The 25,199-nt window shown below is 30.0% G+C and overlaps 3 protein-coding genes across 3 annotated transcripts; all 3 read right to left on the bottom strand.

Moving 5' to 3' along the window:
• Positions 1–978: 978 nt before the first annotated feature.
• Positions 979–1,698, bottom strand: LOC121220880 (probable serine/threonine-protein kinase DDB_G0280461). Its single transcript, XM_041100578.1, has 4 exons — positions 1,595–1,698; positions 1,447–1,511; positions 1,230–1,333; positions 979–1,136 (listed from the first exon to the last, which is right to left on the bottom strand). The coding sequence occupies exons 1-4, from the start codon at positions 1,629–1,631 to the stop codon at positions 1,019–1,021; spliced, it is 324 nt and encodes a 107-aa protein (XP_040956512.1). The 5' UTR covers positions 1,632–1,698; the 3' UTR covers positions 979–1,018.
• A 941-nt stretch (positions 1,699–2,639) lies between these two features.
• Positions 2,640–3,925, bottom strand: LOC121220879 (integrin-linked protein kinase 1). The gene is made up of 5 exons (XM_041100577.1): positions 3,566–3,925; positions 3,340–3,468; positions 3,176–3,259; positions 3,005–3,096; positions 2,640–2,879 (listed from the first exon to the last, which is right to left on the bottom strand). Exons 1-5 carry the CDS (start codon positions 3,824–3,826, stop codon positions 2,708–2,710), a joined length of 738 nt encoding a protein of 245 aa, XP_040956511.1. The 5' UTR covers positions 3,827–3,925; the 3' UTR covers positions 2,640–2,707.
• A 7,946-nt stretch (positions 3,926–11,871) lies between these two features.
• Positions 11,872–13,744, bottom strand: LOC121203603 (calmodulin-7). The gene is made up of 2 exons (XM_041100575.1): positions 13,424–13,744; positions 11,872–12,272 (listed from the first exon to the last, which is right to left on the bottom strand). Exons 1-2 carry the CDS (start codon positions 13,497–13,499, stop codon positions 11,899–11,901), a joined length of 450 nt encoding a protein of 149 aa, XP_040956509.1. The 5' UTR covers positions 13,500–13,744; the 3' UTR covers positions 11,872–11,898.
• Positions 13,745–25,199: the final 11,455 nt, after the last annotated feature.

The following is a 25,199-nucleotide window of genomic DNA, read 5'->3' as shown; positions in this document are numbered from 1 at the left end:
TTGTTCTTTTAGAGTGTTCTGAACAGAATAGACTCAATAGGTGACAAATCACATCTAGCCTAAAAAAGTTAGTGGTGGTTCACATGTTTAGAACGAATCAAGTCTGAGCTTTTTGAAATATTTTTGGCACGTCATGAAAATGTCTATCAATCATCTTATACAGAAAAGATCTTAAAAAAAATTCTACATGGGTAAAGCACATGCATTAAGTATTCCAATGGTTATACGATCACTAGATGTGAATAAAGATAAATTTCGTCCTTGTGAAAATGATGAAGAACTTCTTGGTCCTGAAGTACCTCATATAGTTCCATTGGAGCATCAATGTATCTTGAAAATAACACATGAGCTACTATAGCATTTGATGTAAGTTTGCTAGTAAGATTTAGTTCGTCTCCAACATGTAGATATTGGAATTGACTTAAACATATTTTAAGATAGCTTAGAGGAATAGTTGATATGAAGTTATTCCATTCAAATGAAAATCTCAATTAGTTAACTTTGTAGATGATGTATATTTATTAAATCCACAAAAAGGTAGATCTCAAACAAAATACTTATTTGCATGTCGAGGTACAACCATATCATGATGTTCAAAAAACATTAGCTTCTGCCTCTTCAAATTGTGAAGAAATAATTGCAATGCATGAGGCTAGCCAAGCCTTAACATATCAAAAGATATGTAGCTTATCTCTAAAGGAAGATAGCATCTTATACAAAGATGATGTAACATTTATAGCTCATTTAAAAGGAGTATTCATCAAAGGAGATAGAACAAAACATATTTCACTAAAATTATTCTTCACTCATGATCTTGAGGAGAAGAACGATATAAAAGTTCAACAAATTCATTCTAATGATAATTTGATAGATTTGTTTACTAAGACATTACGGATTGAAACATTTGAAAAGCTAGTATAAAGAGTTGGAATGCATCGACTGAAATATGCTAAGTAATATATACATGAAAGGTAAAGAAATTGTTTGTTTCGAAGCAAGTAATTAAACATTTAATGGTTTAGACACAATATTGTCCAATAATACACGTTTTTCTCATACTTATTGAAACATCTTCTAAAGTTCCAATGACTGCAGTAAACTGGGGCGGATCATTACTTGTGCATTTTTGTATAAGCCTACAAATTACAACACCAATATATTATTAACAATTAGAAATAATTAAAAAAGGAATTAAGATAATTTAACTTAAAATATTAATAATAACTTACTCTTGAATTCCTTTTGGACATCTGCTTATTGGAAACTTAATTTCGAAATCAACAAAATTCAAATTTATATAGTCAAAGTTGATGTCCTGTCTTCCTTCTAACATCTGTGCCACACTCATATTTTCAATCATTTATATATTGGTTTAAACAAATAATAGTTATTGATTCTTAATTTATATTGTAATTTAATATTATTTTAAGATAATTGAGAACAGACCTGGTAAAGTATGAAGCCAAATGCACGAACATCTTTTTTGGTGTCACAAATTTCATTTATTTGAGCTGTGAAAAAGAGAGAAATGAATTAAATTATTAAAAACATGATATAAAGCTATGGAACTGAAGATGCGAAGTTGGGGACATACAGGCGTCTTGATTTGGTTGTATTTGTTCATACAGCATTTGAACCCAATACTCCCCAATTTTTAAGTGCCCACTTTCATCTTGCAATAAATTTCTACAAGACCATAATTAGTTGTTTATAATCCAGTAAAATATAATCTAAAATACATTATTTTATTTTTATATTGGATACAAATAATTATTTGTACATGTAATATATTAGAATAAAATGATGTTTTGTTAGTTTGGATCAAATTAAAATTTCATATATACAAAATGTTCATATATAGTTTCGAGATTTATCTGAAATTATTAATTAATATAATAATATAATTACACTTTTAACCTTTTAATAATTTATAATTAATTACTTATAGAATATAAATAGTTAAATATCAAATTAAATAGGGGGTAATACATACCTGGGATCCAAATTGTTATGCACTATTGGCTTGGGCTTGTGCTTGTGAAGATAATTCATTCCTCTATCCAACATTTAAATAATTAAAGCAGGCCATTGACAACATTTGAATAATATGGGAACTTTTTTTTTCTTTTCATATTTCAATATAAGATAATATAAAAATAAATAAATTATACTATCCATGTTAAGCAGTATTTTAAAAAAAAAAATCACGATAGATATAAGTAAAAATAAAGTTACCTAGCAATATCAAGTGCATAACGCAAAGCAGTGGGGAAATCAAGACGACCTTTCTTTTTCAATAAAAGATCCAAATTATCCTAGGTTTACCATTAAAAGAAACGAAATTGGATTGGATATAGATATATTTGTTTGAAGAAATAACTTTTATGTAAACCTAACAATAACAATATATAATTATTAATATTTAATGTTAATATATAAATAAAAAATTTTAATCTAGATACAACGACCTCCGAACAGTAACATTTCCAAGTGTGAGAATGGAGTGAAGTGGAGTTCGATATTACTAAATCCATCATCGTTCCACTATTAATATGTTTTGTCTTGATTCTCGTACTATTTCATCGTCATGATAATTTTTTGTTGTTGTAATGTTCTTAAGAAAAATTGACGTCAACATTTGATTAAAACAATTAACAATATTAACTATTTAAACTAACTAATGATGTTATAAAGAAAGAGTAGTTAATTAAAAATAAAATAAAAGCAGGGAAATTAATGTTAAAGTGAAAGGTATTACTTTGGGTAGATATTCAGTAATCAAAATCATTTCCTCTCCTTGCACAATTGAACCCAGGAACTGTAAGATATTGGGATGTCGAAGTTCTTGCAACAGTGTATTATCCTTGGAAGACAATATCCTGACCAAACCCAACTTTAAAACATTACACATGCTTCAATTTCTGAAATTCTTCACAGACATACATACATGCATGTCTAAATTAAAGTAAAATTAAACTTAATCATAATACACATTCATACATACATTTTCACTGGGTGTTGGATCTGGCTTTTTATCACTGTTTTAACAACCCATGTTCCACGCCATTTTACCTTCTCGGATTCACCATACACACCCTAACATCACCATCCACTTATCCATATTACCTCATCAAAAAAATAAAGCAAAACACAAATTTCTTATTATTTAAGTAACCTGTGGATTAATTACTGAAGACTTGTCTGTATTCAGTTCTGAGATATCAATTACTTCATTTGAATCAGGTTCATGTCGAACTGTCTGCAATAACAATCAACAAAACACATATATCAATAGAATCCAAAGCATTGTATTTTTGAAATAATTATTAATATTATTACCATGGGAGCTTGACCATTCAATGTTGGCTGATCATTGATGAATTCTTTATCATCCATGTCTTTGCCTCCATTTACTTCTAGGATTCTGCAAATATCTCGATGTCCATAAAGTCTTGCATCTGTTAATGGCTTCACAAATGAAAACCAAGGACATTAAAACCCTAAATTTGTACTTGCTCTCAGGTTTTACGATGTAGCAAAGAAGGTGATGAAGTTGGGTGCATACAGTACGGTTCCATCGGTCAATGAGGTTAACATTGGCCTTATAAAGGAGAAGTAGCTCAACAATAGGGGCATGACCTTCACTGGCGGCGAGATGCAAGGCAGTTCTCCGATCATAATCTTGGACGTCCGGTGAAATTCCATCCCTTAGCATCTGGTTCAGCCCAACCCTATCTCCCCTCGATGCAAAGCTCAAAAAATTTCCGATCAGTTGCATATCGAATCCACTTGAAACATCGTAATCATGGTTTTGCCGTTGACCCATTTTATGTTTTTATCTTAATTACTCGAATCTGGTTACCAGTTTGGAGTGGCTTAGTTTCTTGGGGAAAATAATGTTGAAGAAATGGGTGAGGTGAGTGTTAAGATAGAGAATATCCCAAATTAATGGCAAAGACAAGAGTTGGCCATTGGTTTATGAGAGTTTCAAAGACAGGCGATGATGTCTAGGACAAGGTCAGAAAAGGGTTTGGTTTTAACGTCAACTTATATGTTTATTGATTAGGTTACTGAAAAATATGGAATTAATGAGATTTTTTTAATTTTAACTTTTCATCCTTTTACCTCAATTAAAATAATTTTATAGTTGGAGAAAACATAATAGAAAAAATATTTTTTTCTTTTAAAGAAATCTCGACTTGGTGGAAGCTTAAAATAATATTGCATTGAAAATTTCAAGAGATAGGTGTCTTTTATGCCATTGAAATTATAAGCAACTTGGGAAGCATTTTGACTTTTCCATTTGTAATTCCTTACCTCATCCACCAACCTCAATTTTCTTTTCTTTTTTCTACTACTATTATTATTCCATCACGATTTGTAGATAATGGCCGATAAGAAAAAGTATACTAAATTTATGTTTTAGCTATTTAATTTTTAAAAAAATTATAAAATAGTCATTGAATTATTTATAAACTTTTATTTAAATCATTAGGTTATTACATTTTTTTAAAGTTCGATGACGAGCTCCAAATAATAATTTGACAAATAGTACAATGGAACAATATTTATTAATGAGTAAATAAACATACCTTAAATTTAAGTTGATTTGACAGTTAATGCTAAAAATTGAAGAAGAAAGTTGCTCGAATTAAATAGCTAAAACATAAATTTAGTATGCTTTTATTTAGTATGAAGAGAAAGAATCAGATAGTTATGGGTCAACAAATAAGGGGCGTTTTCTTGTTCTTTTTCTTTTATTTCTTTAATATTTTTAGATACTTTTGAACTTAATTATCTTTTTATTTTCTACATAATAAATTTTTAAGTTGCAATTATAAATAAATTTGAGCGAATTTGCAAATTATTCTTTTTTAAAAATGAGAAGTGTGGTAATATGAATGCACATGTCTAGGATAAGATCGGGCAAGGAAAGACTTGATATTTAAGCAGTCGAATGAGACTCACCTCCCTTTCCCGGGAGCCTACCTGGTGCATAGTTCGCATTCACTTCTTTGATATTGTCCCTTTTGCTATAGACTTTTAGGCAATGAGAACATTGCTTCTCTTTAGTAGGGGGACCGTACTATAATTTCTTTGAAATTATAATTTTGCCGATGCTTTTTGAAAATCGATTCTTCCATAAAGGTGTGTTTAAGCGAATTTTTGCATAAATATGTTAACTCTGGTATGCATGAAATCCTTTTATTTTAAGTATTTCTATGTTAACTAAGTTATGATGAAAATGCAAATATTAGTAATTGTGTATAATGTCAACCATGAAACTTTTAATTCCTTAGGAAAACTAAGCATGCATGAAGGTTTAAGTCTTTAGAATTGACTTAGGAATTTCCTTGAGGTGAAATCATAAGGGCATAATAGTTTAAAAATGATTTAGGCAAATTTTTGTTTGGATTGATTGAGCCTTTCAAGCCTATCGTATTAAAACAAACTCTTGAAACCCACTTTTGAGTTGATTAACCTATTCTTTTTGAAACCTTGCATTAGCAAGCTATCCTTTACTTACAGTACTCATCTTTATTTTCTCACCAAATCTTAGACTCAACTTGTTTGAAGGCATTTTTATATTTAAGTTTGGGGGAGTTAGATAGAGGTATTGGGTGCCTACTTTAATGCTTGGAGTGTTTTTGAGCTTGAAAAATTATACTATGTTAATGCTAAAAAATAGTCGTTTTTACGAAGAAAAGGGTACTAGTGAGCACATACTTTTGAAAGTGAAAAGCGCAACCCCCGTATGCGCGCGAACCAAGATCGAGTTGCCAAGTCACGGGAAACTCCTACAAAAGCTCTAAACAATCAGATCTGAAACGAAACAAAAAATTAAAAGATTAGAACTTTGAATTTCCAGATCTGAAATAAAATTCCCAAATCAGCAAAGAATCAAATTGAGAATAGAAATAAGTGTTAATAAGGGTTCTTGAAACCCTAAAGGAGATTGCATTCTGCCCAATTGAACACCAAGATAATTTTCCCCAAATTTCGGCAATCTAATTTCACCCAAAAGAGTATGAATGAATCAGCAAGAACCCTAGAAATTGGGGATTTTGGCCGATTCTTTAAGATAGAAAAAGGCTGGAAACACAATAAGAACAACAAATAAATTAGATAAAGATTCGGCACAAGCAGAAATAAAGAAAAGAAATTGACAGCAAGCAAATAAAAGAAAAGTCCTAAGAAGCCTTGAAATCCCGAAAGATCTCACAACTCCCTTCAAACGGCTCTAATCTCCCCTCCAAAGAATATCAATGGCAAGAAGAAGGCTGAAGATGGCTCCCACAATCAAAAGATTGTTAAAACAACTTCTAAAGAAAACCCAAGAGAGAATTCTTGGAGAAAAAACTCAAAGAGAATTCTGCACTTAAACAAATCTGAAATTTTTGATATAATTGAGAAGTATCTAACACGGTGGCTGGCCAAGCCTTTATATAGGCTTTTCAAATATTTTCCTAATCTAATTAGAAAACTAAAACTAAACAAACTCCTAATTATTTTAATTTTAAATGAAAATTCGGCCAAGGGCTTTTAATTGGGCCTCTTGGACTGAATATTTACATAAAAATTTAAACTAAGTATTTAAAAAAATAAAAATTTACAAATTGGGCCACTTTGACAATTTGGCCTGATTTCAAGTAAGCATGGTTTGTCTTCTTGTTTGGGCTTGGGTTGGGCCTTTGAGACTCGTATCAGAAGGCATTTAATTCATAATTACAGTTAGAACTTTAATACTTGAGAAAAATCAGATGATATATGTACTTAAGTTACATGTTTGCAACTTTTATCTTTGAGCATAAAATTTTTCTAAAGCATGGAAAAATGGAGAATTAATTACGTTGAGGGTGGTTGAATTTGGATGTTTTAGCATTTTTACAAAGGACATTACACGAGACGAGTAATGAATTAAGTTTGGGGGTGTGATAACTCTAAAATATAGAGTTATTTTCAACATTTTTTCGTATTTAATTTATGCAAATTCCGAGTAATTGACAACACTTTTTATAGTTTTTATTTGTAATTTTTTATATTAAAATTTATTATGGAAGTGTGTCAATTTAATTATTTTAAGCTAAATTCAGTTTTTTTTTATATTTTTTAGGACTTAATATGAAATTTTCAGTTTTTTAGGATATCTCAGTCCAACTTCCTTAGGTTTCAAAAAGGCAATTCAACCTAGTAGAACGTAACTTAGCAGATGTAAAGGCCCAACAAGCCTACATGAAATTCTCGGATCAAAGTATGAAATTTATTCAAACTACAGTACGAAATTATAAAATTTATTACGTACCTAATATAAAATTTTAAATCCTTACATAAATATTATATAATTTAAAATTTCAAAAACTAATTTTGGCTTCTAATCAGTGATCTAACAATAGCCGGATATATTCGAGCTCGTCCAGTATACCCACATGACTCGCCTTATTATTCCACCTATTCAAGTAATATGTTATTTCAAAAATATAATAATGAAAAAAATATTATGATAACTATATTATCAAATGAATTTTACCTTATTACGAGTAAGAATACATAAAGGGCGTTTACTCTGAGAAGTAAAAATGGTAGCTGGTACCATGGCCATGACTGAAGAAGGAATATTAATATGCAATCATCGATTTTAAATTTTTGTGGTTTTGTTGCCCGACACATCTCTCGGTACAATGTCACCAACACAACTGATTCCCAACTGAGTCGCTTCGCTTCTTTCAAGTCAACTAGTTGTAGTAGCCACATTAAATGTACCAAATTTTGAGATTTATTTGGCATTAGAATATCCTCGATTAGCTTTAGGATGAATGCTCACGCGTATTGTCCTCTTTCAACGGCACTTGCGGAGTTGTCGATATAATTGAAATTGTCTTCTAACCATTTCATCTCTATCTGGCTACCACTAAATTTGTTTGGCACCTTGCCTAATAGTTGCTCACAAATTGCACTCCAATCGCCAACGCTCCCTATTTCACCGGTAAACCGAGTTGTAAAGCAATGTTCTCGAGTTTAATTATACACTTATTACACAAAAGATGGAATGTGTGTGTCCCACGTCTCCATCTTTCCACCAAAGCGCTGATAAGTGCAGGATCCAATTTAGTCCCTCCGAGCATACGAGACACGTGCAAGAATCCAGCTTCTTGCAAGTGTTGGTTCAATAACACGTGGTGCACTCGCACTTAAATTGTGTATGTACGTCTCTATAATTCGATCTTCGGTCTGATTATATAAACATAAAAAATTTATAAAATTAATAATGTTAACAACTTAATAATTAAATTAATTAAAATTAAAAAATAATAATAATATTTTCTTATCATTTGCAATTGAACGTTGGAAATGTATTTGTCATCCAAACGAATAAGCGACATTGGCATTTTTAAAATTATAAAAATCAAATAAAATCAAAGAAATTGCGAAATATAAAATTAAAACAACAAGAATTTGAGAGAAATTGAATGAAAAAAAATGAGAACTAAATAATTGAGAGAATTGAGAAAATAGATTAATAGAATTGAGAGAATTAAAATAATAGGATTTAAATGCAAAAAAAAAAAGGAGTTGGATTTATATGGTAAATAAACTAGCCGTTAGGAAAAAAAATTAGCCGTATCAAAAAATTTACTGTTGGGAAAAGTTACCGTTGGAAGAAAATGAGTCTAGCAGGATGCGTTTTCAGCTAAGGTGGCAGCATGGACACTGAAAGCGCATCCTGCTAGACGCGTTTTTTTGTTTTTCTCTCCAAAATCGACTTATTTCTCTAAATTTGAAAAAGAATGACCTACTTTACTAAATATTTTTTAAAACTGACATTTTTAACTAATTTACCTGATAAATATGACTCATGTTTGATTTTTTTTTAAAGGATAATTTATCACGTTGGCATATATGTTGAGAAATCCTATCCACTTCTTTTTATGATTTGATCCACATCATATATGACATGTGCTTAACAATTAAACTAACGATTTTGGTAACATAAGGACTTGGTTGATATAATACCAATAGTTTTGATATATAATTAAAATATTTTAAAGTTTCGGGACTAATTCAAAATTAGAGCCATAGTTTAGGGACGTCTGGTGCAATTAACCTTTAAATTGTTTTCTTCTTCAATATGTTTTTAGGGGTAAAAGCACTCCACTATACCTTAAATTATATTTTAGTCCCTCTATTGAAAAAATAAGCAAATTAGTTCATGTACGCTAGATGAGTGAGCAAAACAATCCCTCTGTTAAAATGTGGTGTTTATATATAAGGTAAAATAACAAATTTAGCCCTTAACCTTCAAACATTTAGTCAATTTGACCCCTACTCTTTTATTAGAAGTACATTAGAAAATTTTGAAACTAATAAGGTTAAAGAGGCAAAAAGGCCTTAGTAACAAATTTTAAAAAAATCAATTATGCTATTTTAAAATTTAAAATTATTAAAAACATAAAAACTATAAACAAAATTTATAAAAAAATTTAAAATTAAATTTTATTAAAAAATTACAATAGCAACACAATAACAAAAATAGGGTCAAAATTTTTAAAATCTTATAGTGATTAGATTTTAATAGATTGTTATTTTTTTTAATAAAAATTATAATTTTAAAACTGTTACTTCTTTGAAATGGGGGAGTGCTGTGAAGCGATTTTGATAATCTTGGCTGTGTGCCTTAATAACATTGCAGAAGATTCAATCTCTCTAACTTTTAGTTTGGTTTTCATTCAAATGGGGAAAAATCATGGAAACCGCTAATAATATTTGGGATTTTTGTTGAAATAAATCGCTATACATATCCATTGTTCCTCAAGGCCGTGATTATGAAGCTAAGTCTCCTCTTAAAGTTGTCCTATTTTACCATCATCTACAATTTTTAGAATTAGCTTATAATAGGAGTGCCGATACCGAAAACTCCCCATGGAGTATCATAATGAAAAATTTGACAAGGAATAATTGGTAAACCAGTATTCATGTATAAAGCTGCAGAGAGGGGTGTGAGATCATGGCTCCTTACTCGGAATGAAGATGAAGACGACCGTGGAATTGTTTCATCTCCAAATGTACCCAAAGACTATATTTAGGAATCTGTGTATGTAAACTAGAACAAAAGATGAAAGAAATTTGTGGATGTAATCAGATGCTTAAACGATAGTGCTACTTTCGTTGGGAAATATTTGAATCTCATATATTCCATTTTAATGGGTGAAACATATTCCCAGTATTAACACCCCAACAAGTGTCGATGGCAGACCATTGGTAGGAGGTGGTCTTAGAAAATTTTGATGTCTAGCTTTAAATTTATTCGGATGTGAATTTTATCTAATTTTTTTATAAGTCAATAATTATACTCTAATTATATCTTTTAGTATTGTTATAGTTGGTAATTTCATTCTTCTCTAATCTAAAATAATAAAAAAATATTTAACCAAACCTATACGATATCTCATCTTTGAGCTCAAACCTTATGCGATATTTGTCCCTTATTGCAATTGAACATCTTATATAATTGTCTTTTTAATTAGTAACTTATCTCACTCTTTTTTCTTCTTTTTTTTTTGTAGACATCAAGAAAACATAAACATTATTTTAGTGCATTTAGAGGCTGCCGCTCTTCATGCAAGGTGATTAAACTTCCGGCTGAGAGGATGTTGATGTGTTTGCATCAGTATACAGGTTCCCTGTTGGGGTGTCCAAATATCTGCCCTGGCAAGTTCTACCTTCCAATGTACAGCTATTTGGCCCCGAAAAAGCTTCATTTTATATTCTGGAGGCATAACCAGTAGATTGTTATGCAGAGTGTCGTGAGTTTCCACAGTATTTGCTTTGGCGAAGAGGAATTTGCTGTGAGGTCTGGAAGGTCTTGTGTAAAATGTGGTTAGGAGCAAAGGCGAAGGGGAGTACCCTACAGTTGCCGCAGCTGCTCCAAATAGTATGGATGGATTCCTGTCGTGACCGAGAAGGGCGAATATTTAGTAGGTATTATGGTTGAGCCGAGGTTTCTTCCTGGTTTTTGCAGAGACTGCCCTCTTGTGTCCACGTTTTGATATCTGGATGTAGATTCGCGCTACATATCTCAGATAATCTTGTTGGTATGCATGAATGTTTTTGATGATTAGGAGTTTGCCTATTAAAGCATATTTCATTCCTGTGTTCCCAAATATACCACAGGACTAATAGCCATCCATTATAGATGGGTTTTTTTATTATTGAAATTGATCCAATCATTAATATCAGAGGTTCAGGGTTCTACTCTTACAATCCAAACCAAATGATTTTGGCAAGAGAGTATGTCCGAGATAGGATATACCGCGTCTTTCTCGCATATTACCACCGGAGAGAGACGTTATGACAAATCTTCCAAAGAAATATCAAGACCGTAACTTCACTTACCAATACCCTAAATAATTATCCAAATAGATAGATAACCTTGTAGAACCATCATCGGTCATTCGGTTAGTTGAAAAAGTAACCTTAAACCTCGGGGTGGTTGTGTGGTCAAACTCAATGACCACCCAAATTATAACCGGTTAAAAGGATCAGCTTTTACCATCACAGAAATTCCTCGACAAATTTCCTAAAAAATTAGTCAATCAGAAAAAGCAAAAATAACATCGAATCTTCCAGTTTGTTCGAAAGAAAGCACAAAGCATAAAAATATTGACGTTAACAACCCAGCACTACTGAACAAAAAAGCAGAGCAAACAAGCATAATACTAAGGTTCGGTCCACCAAATAATGCAAACATGAAACAAAGAACCATCCAACAAAAGCTTGTAACATAAAAACATAGATGTCCTATTCATTAATAGATATCTTAGCAAACTTATCTGCCCTGTTCCTTTCTTCCTTTTTTTTTAAACCCCAATTTTAAATCCTGGTTATAGTTGGAGAGGTCCTTTACTTGGCCATCATGACTTTGACGAACTCCTCGTAGTTGATCTGCCCATCACCATCAACATCAGCTTCGCGGATCATCTCGTCGACTTCCTCATCTGTAAGCTTTTCACCAAGGTTTGTCATGACATGGCGCAGCTCGGCTGCAGATATGAACCCATTCTGATCCTTGTCAAACACCCTGAATGCCTCTTTAAGCTCCTCCTCAGAGTCTGTATCCTTCATTTTTCTTGCCATCAGGTTAAGGAATTCAGGAAAATCAATGGTCCCATTTCCATCAGCATCGACTTCATTAATCATATCTTGCAGTTCTGCCTCAGTGGGGTTCTGCCCAAGTGATCGCATCACAGTTCCCAACTCCTTGGTAGTAATGCAACCTGCAGCACCGATAAGAATAAATACAAAAAAGTAAGAATGCAATATTGGTTATGAAAAATCAACATAACTATATACATCCCACAGGAAAACCTGCAGGCAAAATGATAGTTCCAAGTTTAAGAAGTTAAGTCATGATTTTCAGACTCTTGGTCAGCAATGCATTCAGTCTAACCTTGTAGCGCTACAACAATATAGCCATTAAAAAGTTTCAGAACAAATACACATCTATAAATTTGTTCATGGATCAGCTCATAAATACCAGACATGTAATTGACAAAAAAACAATAGGGCAAGCTTATCAGTCACTAACTACTTCGATAAACTTCAAACTAATACTTATCAAACAAAATAGTTTTTACTGAGGACTACATATCACAAAATTAACCAATTGAATCATCCATAGAAACTCTGGAATTCTCATGACATGTCAAATCCGTGGAAATTGTGATTCTAGATTTATAACTATCATGCCAACTTAGTACAACTAAAAAAAGCTTATTCAGGATGAAACAACCAGTCAACGACTTTACCAGAGAGACGCAAATCCAGTAAAAAAAACAGTAATAATGATCCTATATTTCATTATAGGTTAAGAATGCTGGTTTAATCGAGGGGAATGTCATCCAAAATCCATGGGAGCTTCACTAATCAGATAAAAACTCGAACAAAGGAAATGCGATATTAATCATGATTAAATAAAAAATAAAATAAAATCAGTAAATCATAATCCAAATCTCAAACATAAATTATAAAGCAAATCACCACATAAAATGACAACTAGCCGGGTTACGCTTGCCCTTAAAAGATCTAACAGTAATCAGTCATACAATGAAACGAATGAGACGACCTAGAAAGGTCAACAGTAATAGGAAAGAAAAGAATTGAAGTCATAAAATCAAGAGCCGCAACAATCAAAGCAAAAGAAATGAAATACACGATCACACTCGACCATAAATTCACAAATCAAAACCCTAGATCCGTCACATCATTACAACCAAACTTAAAAAACAACGCAAAAATTAAACAGAAAAAAACAAAACAACGTTTAGATCTACGAATCCAAGTGAACCGAATGAAGAAAATTATAAAAACATAATTCATAATTAAAAACATCAAGAAGAAAATAAGAGAGGGAGATGAGAGAAAGGACCATCTCCGTCCTTGTCGAACAGGCTAAAGGCCTCCTTGAATTCAGAGATCTGATCGTCGGTAAGCTGATCGGCCATTTTCTTTTGGCTCAAGCTTTTTCTTTTTCCTGGGAAATATGTGTTTGGGTTGAGAGAAGGTAGCGGAAGGAAACTGATGAGAGCGTGCGAGGTTGAATGTGGAAAATATAGAAGGAGATGGCAGGGCTATATATAGGGCCCAAAGTTGGGCCCAACACAAATTAAGGCATCTAATTTTCTCTCATCCGCAAGCATTGCTCGCTTTTTCTTTTCCAATTTTTTTTAAAATTTAAAATTTTTATTTTACTAAACAAAATATTTTCCTTTTAAAAATGTACATCTTTGAATGCTTTTTCTTTTGCCCACTCTCCCTTCGAAGAGTTCATGCATCTACCTCATGTTCAAATAATTTTATTGTTTAAGATAGGTTGAGTTGGAAACATTTTTAATTTTAAGATATTCTAAAATATAAATATATATTAATGGATTTATTTTGATTTAAATCTGTACTTTGTAATAGCTGGATTACAATTATATTTATTTGAATGTACTTATATCTCATTTATAATTAAAATCATAAAAGTCGAATCCGACTTTTAATTTGAGGTTTGAAAAGTAACAATAAAATCGAATGAAAATGAACTACAATTAATATAATCAAGATTTAAATAACACAAATTTAATCTCTGACATATAATATAATATTTCTTTATAAGCTTAGACATCACTACTTCAAAATATATGATGCAATTTTATCGGGAAGTTTATAAATTATTATATCTTTTAGGTGTATTTATGTTTAAAACCCATTTTACTACGTTAAATTTACTTTTGAAACGATTTTATTAAATTAAAACTACTAACATTTTATTGTCAATTTACTAATAAAAACTCTAATTTAAAAAGGATTAGGAGTGATGTGGAAAAGTTTTTTGAAATTGGATGTTTTTACTACTTTGCATCTTCCCTGGTGCATTTATTTCTATTTTCTGCTCATGTAGTTTATGAGGATTTGAGTAGTTAGTAATAAAAATAGAGAGATTAAATCTTAAATTTTTAGTATAATATAGGGATTAAAATTAAAATTAAACCCGTTAGTTAATATCCTTTTGACTTTTTTAAAGGAGGGTATTGTCTTTTTGTTAAATCTTTAAATGAAAGTGTGTTAAAAGCGTGTGTGTTTTGGTTTTTAATTGTTTATGTTGGACGCGTAGGGATGGGCGGTCCATGAACTAAATCGTGTGGCTAAGACGGTTGATGGAAAGAACAAGTAAACCATAGGGACCAATGAGGCAAGTTTTAGTTTATTTGGTTATGTCATTTGTACCCTCTGAATTTCAGACAAATGAAGATATTATTATTTGGTAAATTGATGTGATGTGACTTTTTTTTTTTCAGTGGTGTATATGTGATTTCATAAAAAAAAATTGGTGTAATGATTATTGAATTAATAGTTCCGTCTAAAATTTTTAAATTTTAAATTATAATAGTTTATGTATTTTTTCAACTAGTGTGGATACTCTTTTTTAATGGAATTCGACGTTTATAAATGTTGAGATATTTGGAAAAATTTTAAATATACAAATTATAATTTATAAACCATTCTTTTAATAGGAGAAGATTTAAAAAATTTAAATTAATTTCGTCACCTATAAATGGTAAGATCTTAATAGAACTCCTAATCGATGTTTGAATCTTCTTTATCACTATCTAATCCTCCAATGGGCACACCCATCAATACCCAGTTTGAAAGGAAAAAAAACATTTCCCTCTTTCGAGTATATAATAAACTGACTTTTAATATAAACATTGTTCAACGTCTTTTACTATTTTTTTTTCCAGTAGCTATATCAAGTGTTCGTCAATATATATAAAAGGTTAAACAAACAAGAAGCAAGCCTATAAATAAAAAAAGGCTAACATAAGCAAAAGCTAATCAAAAGTTGGATAGTTAAGGGCTATGCAATTTGAGTTTTCCTCTGTATGCTTGCCTAGACATTGCTCATACTCTTTTGGAATCATCATGCTCTTGTTTGATGAGAAAAATAACTGGATTAACTGGTATCTTTAAAGACTGGTTGAATGGGGTGGTAAAGATTTCATCATGTCACTGAGGCTAATATTTTAGGATTTCATTGCTTTCCAGATACCAGACAAGAGTAGATTTCTTGTGATAAAAATGTTAACAAAATCTTTCAAGGTCTTGAGCTTGGTCTCATCACCTTATCCTTAACTTTGTCTTTTTTAATATAAACAGATGCTCCACATTCACTTTTGCTGGAAGTCAATTTCTAATGATTTTCTACGGAAGCAAGACCACCTTGTAAGGTAAATTAACTCTTCACGAGTTTCTCCTAAAGGTCTTGTTGGAGGGATTTGAGCTTTTACCTGTATCATACTCACCACTAGCAAAACTATAAGTAGCTCAAGTGGTGAAGATCCCAAAGAAGGTAAACTTCCACATTATATTATCCTCTTCTTCACAATTAGCGAGTACTTTCCTCTTAATCTGTTACGTATTATGTTGTTTAGTTGAAATAAAACTAGCCTCTTCCTTATTCTATTTGCCTTGAACATGGTTGAAATTAACCTTCACTAGAGTAGTTACAAGTTCTGCCAGAGAAGGGACCCACAATTGGGATATCACCATCTATAATGAAAGCCTTTACAAACCTTTTGTGCATAGACAGTTTCCTTGAAGAAGGCTCTTTTAAACTCAAAAGTCATTTGGTTTTGGTTTGAGCTTTAAGAAATCCTTTTTTTTTCTTCTGGCATTATTTCCTCCTGCTATCACTCTCTAAGTTTGCTTGGCTAAGTGACTCAATTTCATGGATGTATTTTCGTTGAATCTAAGAACCCCTTGTGAGTTAGGGAGACACACCTGTGAAGAAACGGTAGTACATGAATGGCTAGAATCTTTTCCACTGAAAATAGATTCAATCTCATTTAAGCCCATCCTACCTATCTAGTATCCATCCCTCAAATTTGCACCCATTTATTACTTTTGTACCTAATTTTTTTTTCTATCAGTTTAATACCTGAAATTTCCAATCCGTTATTAATTTATCCCAACTGCTAATGCTGTTAAGAAAGGGTGACATGGCGATCAGTAGCCTCATTCTGATCACGGCTTTGGTTGGAACATAAATAGATGAACCCACCAACTTCGTACAGGCGATGCTCAGCCCAATAAACATTGTCACTGGGCCGCCATTTACGCCCTCTACTATGGATATATACATATCATTAGCCCTAATGAAGTTAAGCTTCCGAATGCCCAAGTTGTGCCCAGCAGCACCTTATTCCAGAAACAGTCGCCATGAAAATAGCTTATAGTGTAGGGTTCATACTTCACAACTAATGGGAAGATTACAGTTACATCCCTAAAAGATTATATATTCATTAATGCGCAAATATCTACTGATGTACGTATTGTGCCAGCTAACATGCTTGGTTTCAGTTTAAATGTTTTATGTTTTATGTTTTATTGCATTATTTTGGTTATGGGCATCAATTTATTGCATTATTTTGTCTTACGTCTAACTATATCCGTTTTCACACTTTATTATTTTAAATTTTTTTTGTCTTATTTTTTACTTAAATTATTTTTTCATCATAATTTTTGGTCAAAATGTTTAACAATATTAAAAAAGTAAGTCGGACACTCAAACAATGATAATGTATCTTGTGTTTGGCTTTTCATTTGTCATCGATGATATAATCATTAACCTATGATTGACCTATGATATGATTGTTGAATTATGATGAGAATTGACCAAAATGAATTTTGGACAAATGATCATTTAAGTTCTTATATTATTATAAAATTTTTAAAAAGTTGTAAAAATTATTAAAAATTTATAAAAAATATATATAAAATCTTAAAAGTAATTAAAAATTATTAAATTTATAAATTTTTAATGAACATAAATAAAATGACGCTTATGTATATTTGAATCTGGATAATTATTTGTCCAAAGTCTTTCTTAACGTAGTTTAGAATATTCTAACAATTATTAAAAAGTTGTAAATAATTATAAAATTATTAAAATTATTAAAAATTATAAAATAAGAAAAATAATATTATTAAAAATTAGGTATTCATCAAATGTAAAAAAGGAAAAAAGCGACTTTGATTTTTTGTTTGAATTATGAATATAAAAAATTTTGACTTTTCACTTACTATATTCATAATTCATATGAAAAATCAATATGAAGATCTCATTAAATGATTTTTCTTGATTTGAGACATTTTGATAAATACTCAATTTTTAATAATTTTTTTATGATTTTATAATTTTTAGAACATTATAATAATTATTAATAATTCTTATAATATTTTGAATTACATTGATATCAATCATAATACAAATTAAGCTTCTATTTTTAGTATTTTTATTAAGTTTTAAAGTTTTTTTTTTAAATTTAAATTTTTATAATCTTTTAATAATTTTTATAATTTTTTATAATAGATTTTTATAATCTATTTTATTGTCAACATCAATCAATGGCCACATCATCAATAACATAGGAAAAATACAAATATGCAATGCATCCTTTAATTGAGTGTGCTATCTATTTTTGTTAATATTATTAAATTTTTAGATAAAAAACTATAATAGAAAATAATTGATGTACCATAATAAAATAAAAAAAATTTAGGTACCAAAATAGAGAAAAGAAAAAAATTTATCGACAAAATCATGAGATAAATATTTTTCATGACACTTGATCTTCTGAATGGGATGTAAGTTGAACATGTTTACTAGCTTTTATCATAGCACCTCAACAAGTGTAATAAATGATGGCATAACACCCCTAACCCGTATCTTTCGCCGGAATAGGTTTACGGAGCATTACCGGAATTTATAGATTAAATAAACAGATATTTCACATCATATAGCATTCATATTAGAAACCAATTGAAATCAAGCATAATGTCTCTTATGTGAGCCCTCGAGGCCCAAAATACACATTAGAAACAAGTTGGGACACACGCCCAATGGCCAGGCCGTGTGGCTCACACGGTCAAGAGACACGCCCATGTCTTATGCCATGTGGGTATTCGAAATAGGGGCACACAGTCGTGCCCCAACCTGTGTCCAAACTTGTGAGCTCTCTGACTTGGGTCACACGACCAAGCCACATGCCCGTGTGCTAGGCCGTGTGAGTATATTGACTTGCATTCTTAAAAAAGATACAGGGGACGCACGACCGTGTCACCTGGCCGTGTCATACACGGCTGAGACACACACTCGTGTCTTTGCTCGTGTGGACGATAATAGGCCATTTTACAAGCCATATTTATCACCCAATTTGGTGTTAGCCTACAATCAACATTATGTATATCAACAAGCCAAAATTAGGCACTAAAACAAACCAAAATCAAGCTTTTCACATACAATATCTTCACATACAACCAATATGTTTTTAAGCACCTCAGATGACAGATTATAACATGTGTACTCATGTATTCAATATATTCATATGTATAACTAACTTTATGCATATTTGTACCCAAGGTTTACCAAACTAATTTGCATTATTTCAAACCAAGTCACTTACCTACGAAAACATACCATTTGATGCCAAAATGTATTTTAAATACTAGCATATTTAGTTATATATACCTTACATATCAAGGTACCGATTTATGATCAACTCATCGCATACTAAAACACATGAATATAAATGCACGTTTAGCTAACACTTTACCTTTCACTATAAAACCATAAACCAAACCACACATCAACCAAATAAGGCAAATATGCACAAAGTAAAATGTGCCAAAACACAAGCCAAATAAGTGGCTAAGCTCCACAAAATACATATAGGCCAACATTTAGCCAAAATAACCTATATATTCCATTATAACCAAAATCAAAACATCCAAAAGTACCGATAAAACTGATGGATAGTGTGATATAACTCCGACAAGCTTCCAACTCAATCGAGCTTCTTATGATCTGAAAAGCAAAGAAAAACAAATACGTAAGCAATGAATGCTTAGTAAGCTCGTATAAACTTTAATCATATCAATTCATTTCAAATATGAAATTTATACATATCAAGAATAATCCAATATCGATACCGCAAGATTCATGAAGCTATATTCAACAACTCACAAGGTGAATAAATCCACCATCACTTATACATATCATTCCTAGTATAGTAGGATTTTAAATAACTTTAAACATTACCACTCTTTCATGAGCTCAAGCATATTTACATTTGAACACTTACCATTTCAATACAACTTATAATTAAACATATTACCATTCAACCAACAGTTTGGCATTTGCCTAAGCATCAAACAACAACACTTGTTACTATGCTTGAACATATTTCATATAAATTCAACATAGATAACCTTATTATCTCAACATGTCATACTTGAGTTTATTACTCATCTCAACTTACATAATTTCCATGTATCAACATATCAAAGATATTTGTATATGTTCACGTCATGATACATATCATTCTCTTACTATTTCTTCATATACATATATCATCCATTTCAATATATCAATATATCAATATATCATATGCCATCATTTCCATGTATTTCATGTATATACCTGTATTAGTTCGTATCAAACTCATATCGTCTCGTAATAGAACATTTCTCGTTGAACCACTTAGAATATCGTTGGATAACTTTCAAATTCATTAAATAAATCACTTATACCAAGACTTTCCCAAAACGAAAAATGAGTTACGGATAATAGTACATCGTTAACATAAGCTCATAAGAGCTGGGCCTTCCAGATACGCCAACAGAAGCTCGAAAGCTTAATAGAAGCTCATAAGAGCTAAACAGAAACTCATAAGAGCCTGAACAGAAGCTCGTAAGAGCTGAACAGAAGCTCAAAAGAGCTGAACAGAAAGTAAAACACAATAATTTGCAACAAATACTGAACCTTGTTTTACTTGGGTAATTTGCCGATATCTTCCTTCAATAGCATCATGCGCCAAATAACGAATGTACTCAAATCCCGTGTTCCATTCAACCCGAATATTATAATTCCAACAATAATTTATTTTCAACAATAAAATAACTGCATAATACCATTCATAAAATTAATACAAATATTAATTTTTAACCGTACGAACTTAACTGGATAAATTACAGAAATATTAAGATTTAGGGGCATTTTGGTAACTTTCCATTTTCCTCGGTTTTCTACCCGATCTTGATCTAAATTAATAATTTCATTCAATATATTAATTTAGACAAAAAAACAATTCATTTCATGTAATTTGGTCATTTTTTACATTTTTACAAAATTATCCCTAAAGTTATATTTCTATTCAATTTAGTCCCTGAACCCAAAACATGCAAATTAACCATTTTTAATACAAATCCAAGCTAGCCAAATTTTCATGGCATTCAATACAGCATATTTTTGCAATAATTTCACAACAAACCCTTGTATTTATACTATTTCAACAATTTAGTACTTAATCAGAAAATTAATCAAAAATCACTTAATAAAATACTTTTAAATAATAATTAATATATTAAATTCATCGTTTAATATAAAAAATCACAAGGTTCATCAATGGAAACTTTCAAAATCTTTAGCAGTTTCAAAATCGAAGGTACATGCTAGCTGGATCTAGTTGCAACGATCTCAAAAACATAAAAATTATTAAAAACGAGACAAAAAATCACTTACCGATTGGATTTTAAAGCTTGGCCAAACCCTAGCTCTATTTACATGGAAGTTTTCGGTTGTAATTGGGGAAGAAGATGATAACCACACCTTTTTTTTTCTTATGTTTGTATTTTAATTTAATTTAATCCATCAAATTACCATATTACCCTTAGTTAATAATTAATTTAAAATACCAAATCTATGCACATATTTGTCCATCAAATAAATATATGGCACAATTACCATCAAAGGAAGGTTTAATTTTACAATTGGTCTTTCAATTTAATTAAATTCTAACTAAATAAACTTATTTACAATTTAATCCCAAACTTATTAGGACTAAAAGAGAAATTAATCCAAAAGCTAGTGGAATCAATCATAACACCACCGCTTGGAAACTTTGACCATGATTTAATTACCATTTAAGTCCCTTTCCTTTATCAAATACCCATTTAATCAAATAGTGATTAAATTTTGTATCTTTTACAATTTAGTCCTTTTTAATTAATTAACTATGAAAACGTTAAAATTTTTCAACGAAACTTTAATACCACCTTAATGCCACTCTGTAAATATTTTAAAAAATATTCACGGTTCTGTTTATAGAAACGAGGTCCCGATATCTTACTTTCTAAAACCACTTGACCTAAGATTTTACCACTCGAACCTAATAATTTATTATAAAACATAAATTGCCCATTCAAAAATATTTTTAAAACTATATTTAACTCGTAAATATTAAATAATAAAATTTACGAGCCTACTTGCTGAATTTGGTGATCTCAAATCACTATTTCTAACACCATTGAAAAATCGAGCTGTTACAGATGGAGTAAAAAAACTTATCAATGGAGTATTGGTTAAAACTTCCGTTACACTTTTAGATGACACAAAATTTAAATACTCTCATTTCCTCCACTTTTAATATTGTATTGATAAAATACTTGGCTTTCTTTTTTATAACTACAGATATCTTCGTCTATTTTATAGTTTGAGAATAATTTTATGAGATTTGCTTAAATTTGAAATCTAATTTCTATACTTTCATTTTGAAATAATTTTGATTAAAATTTTAACATATCCAAATACACAATCTTTTACTCTCTCTCCCTGTCTCTCTTTTAGATTATATAACAATGGTCAAATTTTAATTTTGGTTTCTATTCTATGCTCAAAATAAAAATTTAATCTCTATAATTTTTGACATAATTTGGTACATCATTTTTTAATTTCATTAGTTAGTCTCAATATATTATTCTAGTTAAAATGTTGGCATGAATTTTGCCAATATTGTCCAAATTCTCTATTTAATTCACGTTTTTTTTGTTTGATTGATACGATATGATTTTTTTAAAAATTTTAATATGTCACACCAATAAATTTAATAGAAGAATATTAACGGCCTTAATAGCTAGACTTGAAATTTTAAATCTAAAAGGTGAAATGACTAAATTTGTAAAGATAAAAGTATCAGAATTATATTTCAAATGTATGAAAAAGAGTGTATGGAGTTAGAGCATATTTTAAACTTCAAAATTTTACTCTATAATTTAGTTCAAAAAATTAATTAACCCAATACAAAGCGTGATGAGAAACCATGTTAGTATTTAATAAAAATAAATAATTTATTTTAATAACTAATTATAATAAATAAATTAATAAAAATTAACTAAGAATGTTTATTTTAAAAATAAATCTGAACTTCTCTTCTTCTTTTTTTAAGCATTTTAAGCCTTGCTTTCAAAACTAATTTATGAAAATTGGCTTAATTTTTATTTTTTTATACATCAAAAAATATTTCTTATTAAATTTTGTCTTCTAGCCATCTAAATTAGTGCTAAGTGCAAAAAATAATTAACAAAACAAGTGAGCCGTAAAAATCAAAGTTTGGTTGTGAAATTTAATCATGTGAAATAGTAAATATTAATCAAAGTAAAATAGTAAATATCTTCATAACATCGTTGGTCCAATCTTAGTTTTAGTCCCTCTATTATGTCTACTTTTGAGATTTAATCTTATACTTTAATTTCTAACGTAATTTGATCTTTATATTTTACAATGTTATTAGTTAGTCCAATAGCTAATATCATTAACTACTTTAATTAAAATGTTAGGTGTGAATTTTTTAAAATTCAATTTCGATTTTTAAATTCATGTTAGCTACTAGATAAACATTATTTAAACTAACTTATGAGATTATAATAATAAAGAGATATAGAGACAAATCAAAGATTTTTCTAAACTAACACTTTTTTAAAATTATTTACCAACAAATTAAATTGATTGACAAATGTGATTTGACGACAGAAAATCCATTTGTTTCCAGCAGCTTACCTTGGGCCTTCATTGGTGCTCTTGGATTATTATCCCAAATACCATCTCTTAGTGCTTCATATTGTCTTTTTAACGACAATGAGTTTAGGGTTACTGATCAATATAATTTTTTATATTATATTATTAAAATTTTCATTTTAAATATATTTTTGTTACTTTTAAGATCTATTACATTTATGAATAAGTGTTTAATTTTACTGAAATAATTGGTTAAAAAAGAAAACCTATTTGATAATATACACAAAAATTTGACTTGATCATTCGGAATCAAATTTATTTATAACTTGAAAAAATAGTTATAATCTCTGAAAATTTATTCAATACAAAGAAAAATATTATTTAATTCTTGATCCAAGGGTCGTTTGACTTTTTCTCAGAATTTCTTTAAGTTTTTCGGCTTCTTCACAGAGATTTTCTAGGTTTTTTGAACTTGTCCATGTGTAGAATGGCTTAAGGTGACCCTTTTTATAGATAATCAATTAGAGATAAAAAATAATCATTTGATATTATCACTTAATTATTTTATTTTTAATTAGTGATAATATAAAATCTTCATATTCATATCTTAATTAATTTAAGGTAATTAAAGAAAAATGATGATGACACAAATATGATGCCATCACTTTTACCATGATAACTTTGACTTTAATCCACAATAATTTTGACATGACATGGGACATTTTGTGATTCGTCCAAAATTTTCTTTATCTATACATAAAAAGCTAAATGAATTTATATATTAAATAAAAAAAAGTTAAAATTTAAATCTAAACTATTATGTTCCCATTAGCCAAATATAAAAAAAATATTTCACATATAAAATCTTATAAATAATACATTTCTATAATATAATATATTTATAGACTATGGAGAAAAAATAAAAATTAATTTACAATATTTCAATTTTTAAGTTTTTCTATGGAACTCCTACTACAAAGCCATAAATTAAAAAAATAAGATGTGCCTCATCATTCGAACATTTTTCAACATGAATGGTCATATGCCACTTTTAATATATAACATTAGTTTCTCACAACAAGAACATGCTCCAAATCACAATTAAGCTACACATTATTTTACCTTAACATCAGTAGTAAAAATCTAAGCTAAATTACTTACTAAGATGCATTAAGAAAGCTATCAAACTTCAACAACTTTTTTCTTCCCTTTGGCCCTTTACATATTAAAAACACACACACAAAAACCGACCAACGTGATGCAATTTGGTACAGCGAGACATTTTCTCACTTGTACAAAAACTCTAAGAGGACTCCACTCTAGCTTAACTAAAGCTAAAATCTGGACTTCTAAACCACATAAACCCACTAGTAGCACCACCCATACCTCTTTCTCTCATTAAAATCTTCTAAGCACTCAATAATGGCAAATTAAGAAATCTTGATTCCTAGTTAACTCACTCCATTCTAAACTCATTTCTAACTACTTGAAAACATGCTTAAACACGAAAACTAAATAGTGATAGAATTTGAAAATCATGTTTCAATGGTTTAGAAACTTAGGTTAGGATTGAAAAACACTTTACCTTTTAAAAAAAATCTCAAAGACCGATCAAAGAATTATCCCACCAAAATTCATGTCAACTTTGAAATTTATCTTTCAAAAATTTATATAAAGGTATTTGAACTTGACAACTTATGCCTATATAGTACTTGAACATTTTTTTTGGAACGTAATTGATACCTAAACTTAACAATTGTAAGCCAACTTGATACCTTTTTTTAGGTACCTAACTAACACCGTTAAA

The sequence above is a fragment of the Gossypium hirsutum genome, chromosome D09 (genome assembly GCF_007990345.1).
Source record: "Gossypium hirsutum isolate 1008001.06 chromosome D09, Gossypium_hirsutum_v2.1, whole genome shotgun sequence".
Taxonomy (NCBI): domain Eukaryota; kingdom Viridiplantae; phylum Streptophyta; class Magnoliopsida; order Malvales; family Malvaceae; genus Gossypium; species Gossypium hirsutum.
The sequence above is the reverse complement of the archived record's forward strand: the minus strand, read 5'-3'. Positions and strand labels throughout refer to the sequence as shown.

What these genes read in the sequence shown, in the direction of transcription:
- LOC121220880 (XM_041100578.1), bottom strand. Translation starts at nt 1,631, where the DNA reads ATGCTGTATGAACAAATACAACCAAATCAAGACGCCT. An exon ending in TTGGCTTCATACTTTACCAG is followed by an intron (nt 1,334 to 1,446) that starts GTCTGTTCTCAA and finishes AGTGTGGCACAG; the next exon opens with ATGTTAGAAGGAAGACAGGA. An exon ending in TGTCCAAAAGGAATTCAAGA is followed by an intron (nt 1,137 to 1,229) that starts GTAAGTTATTAT and finishes TGTAATTTGTAG; the next exon opens with GCTTATACAAAAATGCACAA.
- LOC121220879 (XM_041100577.1), bottom strand. Translation starts at nt 3,826, where the DNA reads ATGGGTCAACGGCAAAACCATGATTACGATGTTTCAAGTGGATTCGAT. An exon ending in CTTCAGTAATTAATCCACAG is followed by an intron (nt 3,097 to 3,175) that starts GTTACTTAAATA and finishes TGGTGATGTTAG; the next exon opens with GGTGTGTATGGTGAATCCGA. An exon ending in ATCCAACACCCAGTGAAAAT is followed by an intron (nt 2,880 to 3,004) that starts GTATGTATGAAT and finishes GGGTTTGGTCAG; the next exon opens with GATATTGTCTTCCAAGGATA.
- LOC121203603 (XM_041100575.1), bottom strand. Translation starts at nt 13,499, where the DNA reads ATGGCCGATCAGCTTACCGACGATCAGATCTCTGAATTCAAGGAGGCC. An exon ending in GTTCGACAAGGACGGAGATG is followed by an intron (nt 12,273 to 13,423) that starts GTCCTTTCTCTC and finishes TCGGTGCTGCAG; the next exon opens with GTTGCATTACTACCAAGGAG.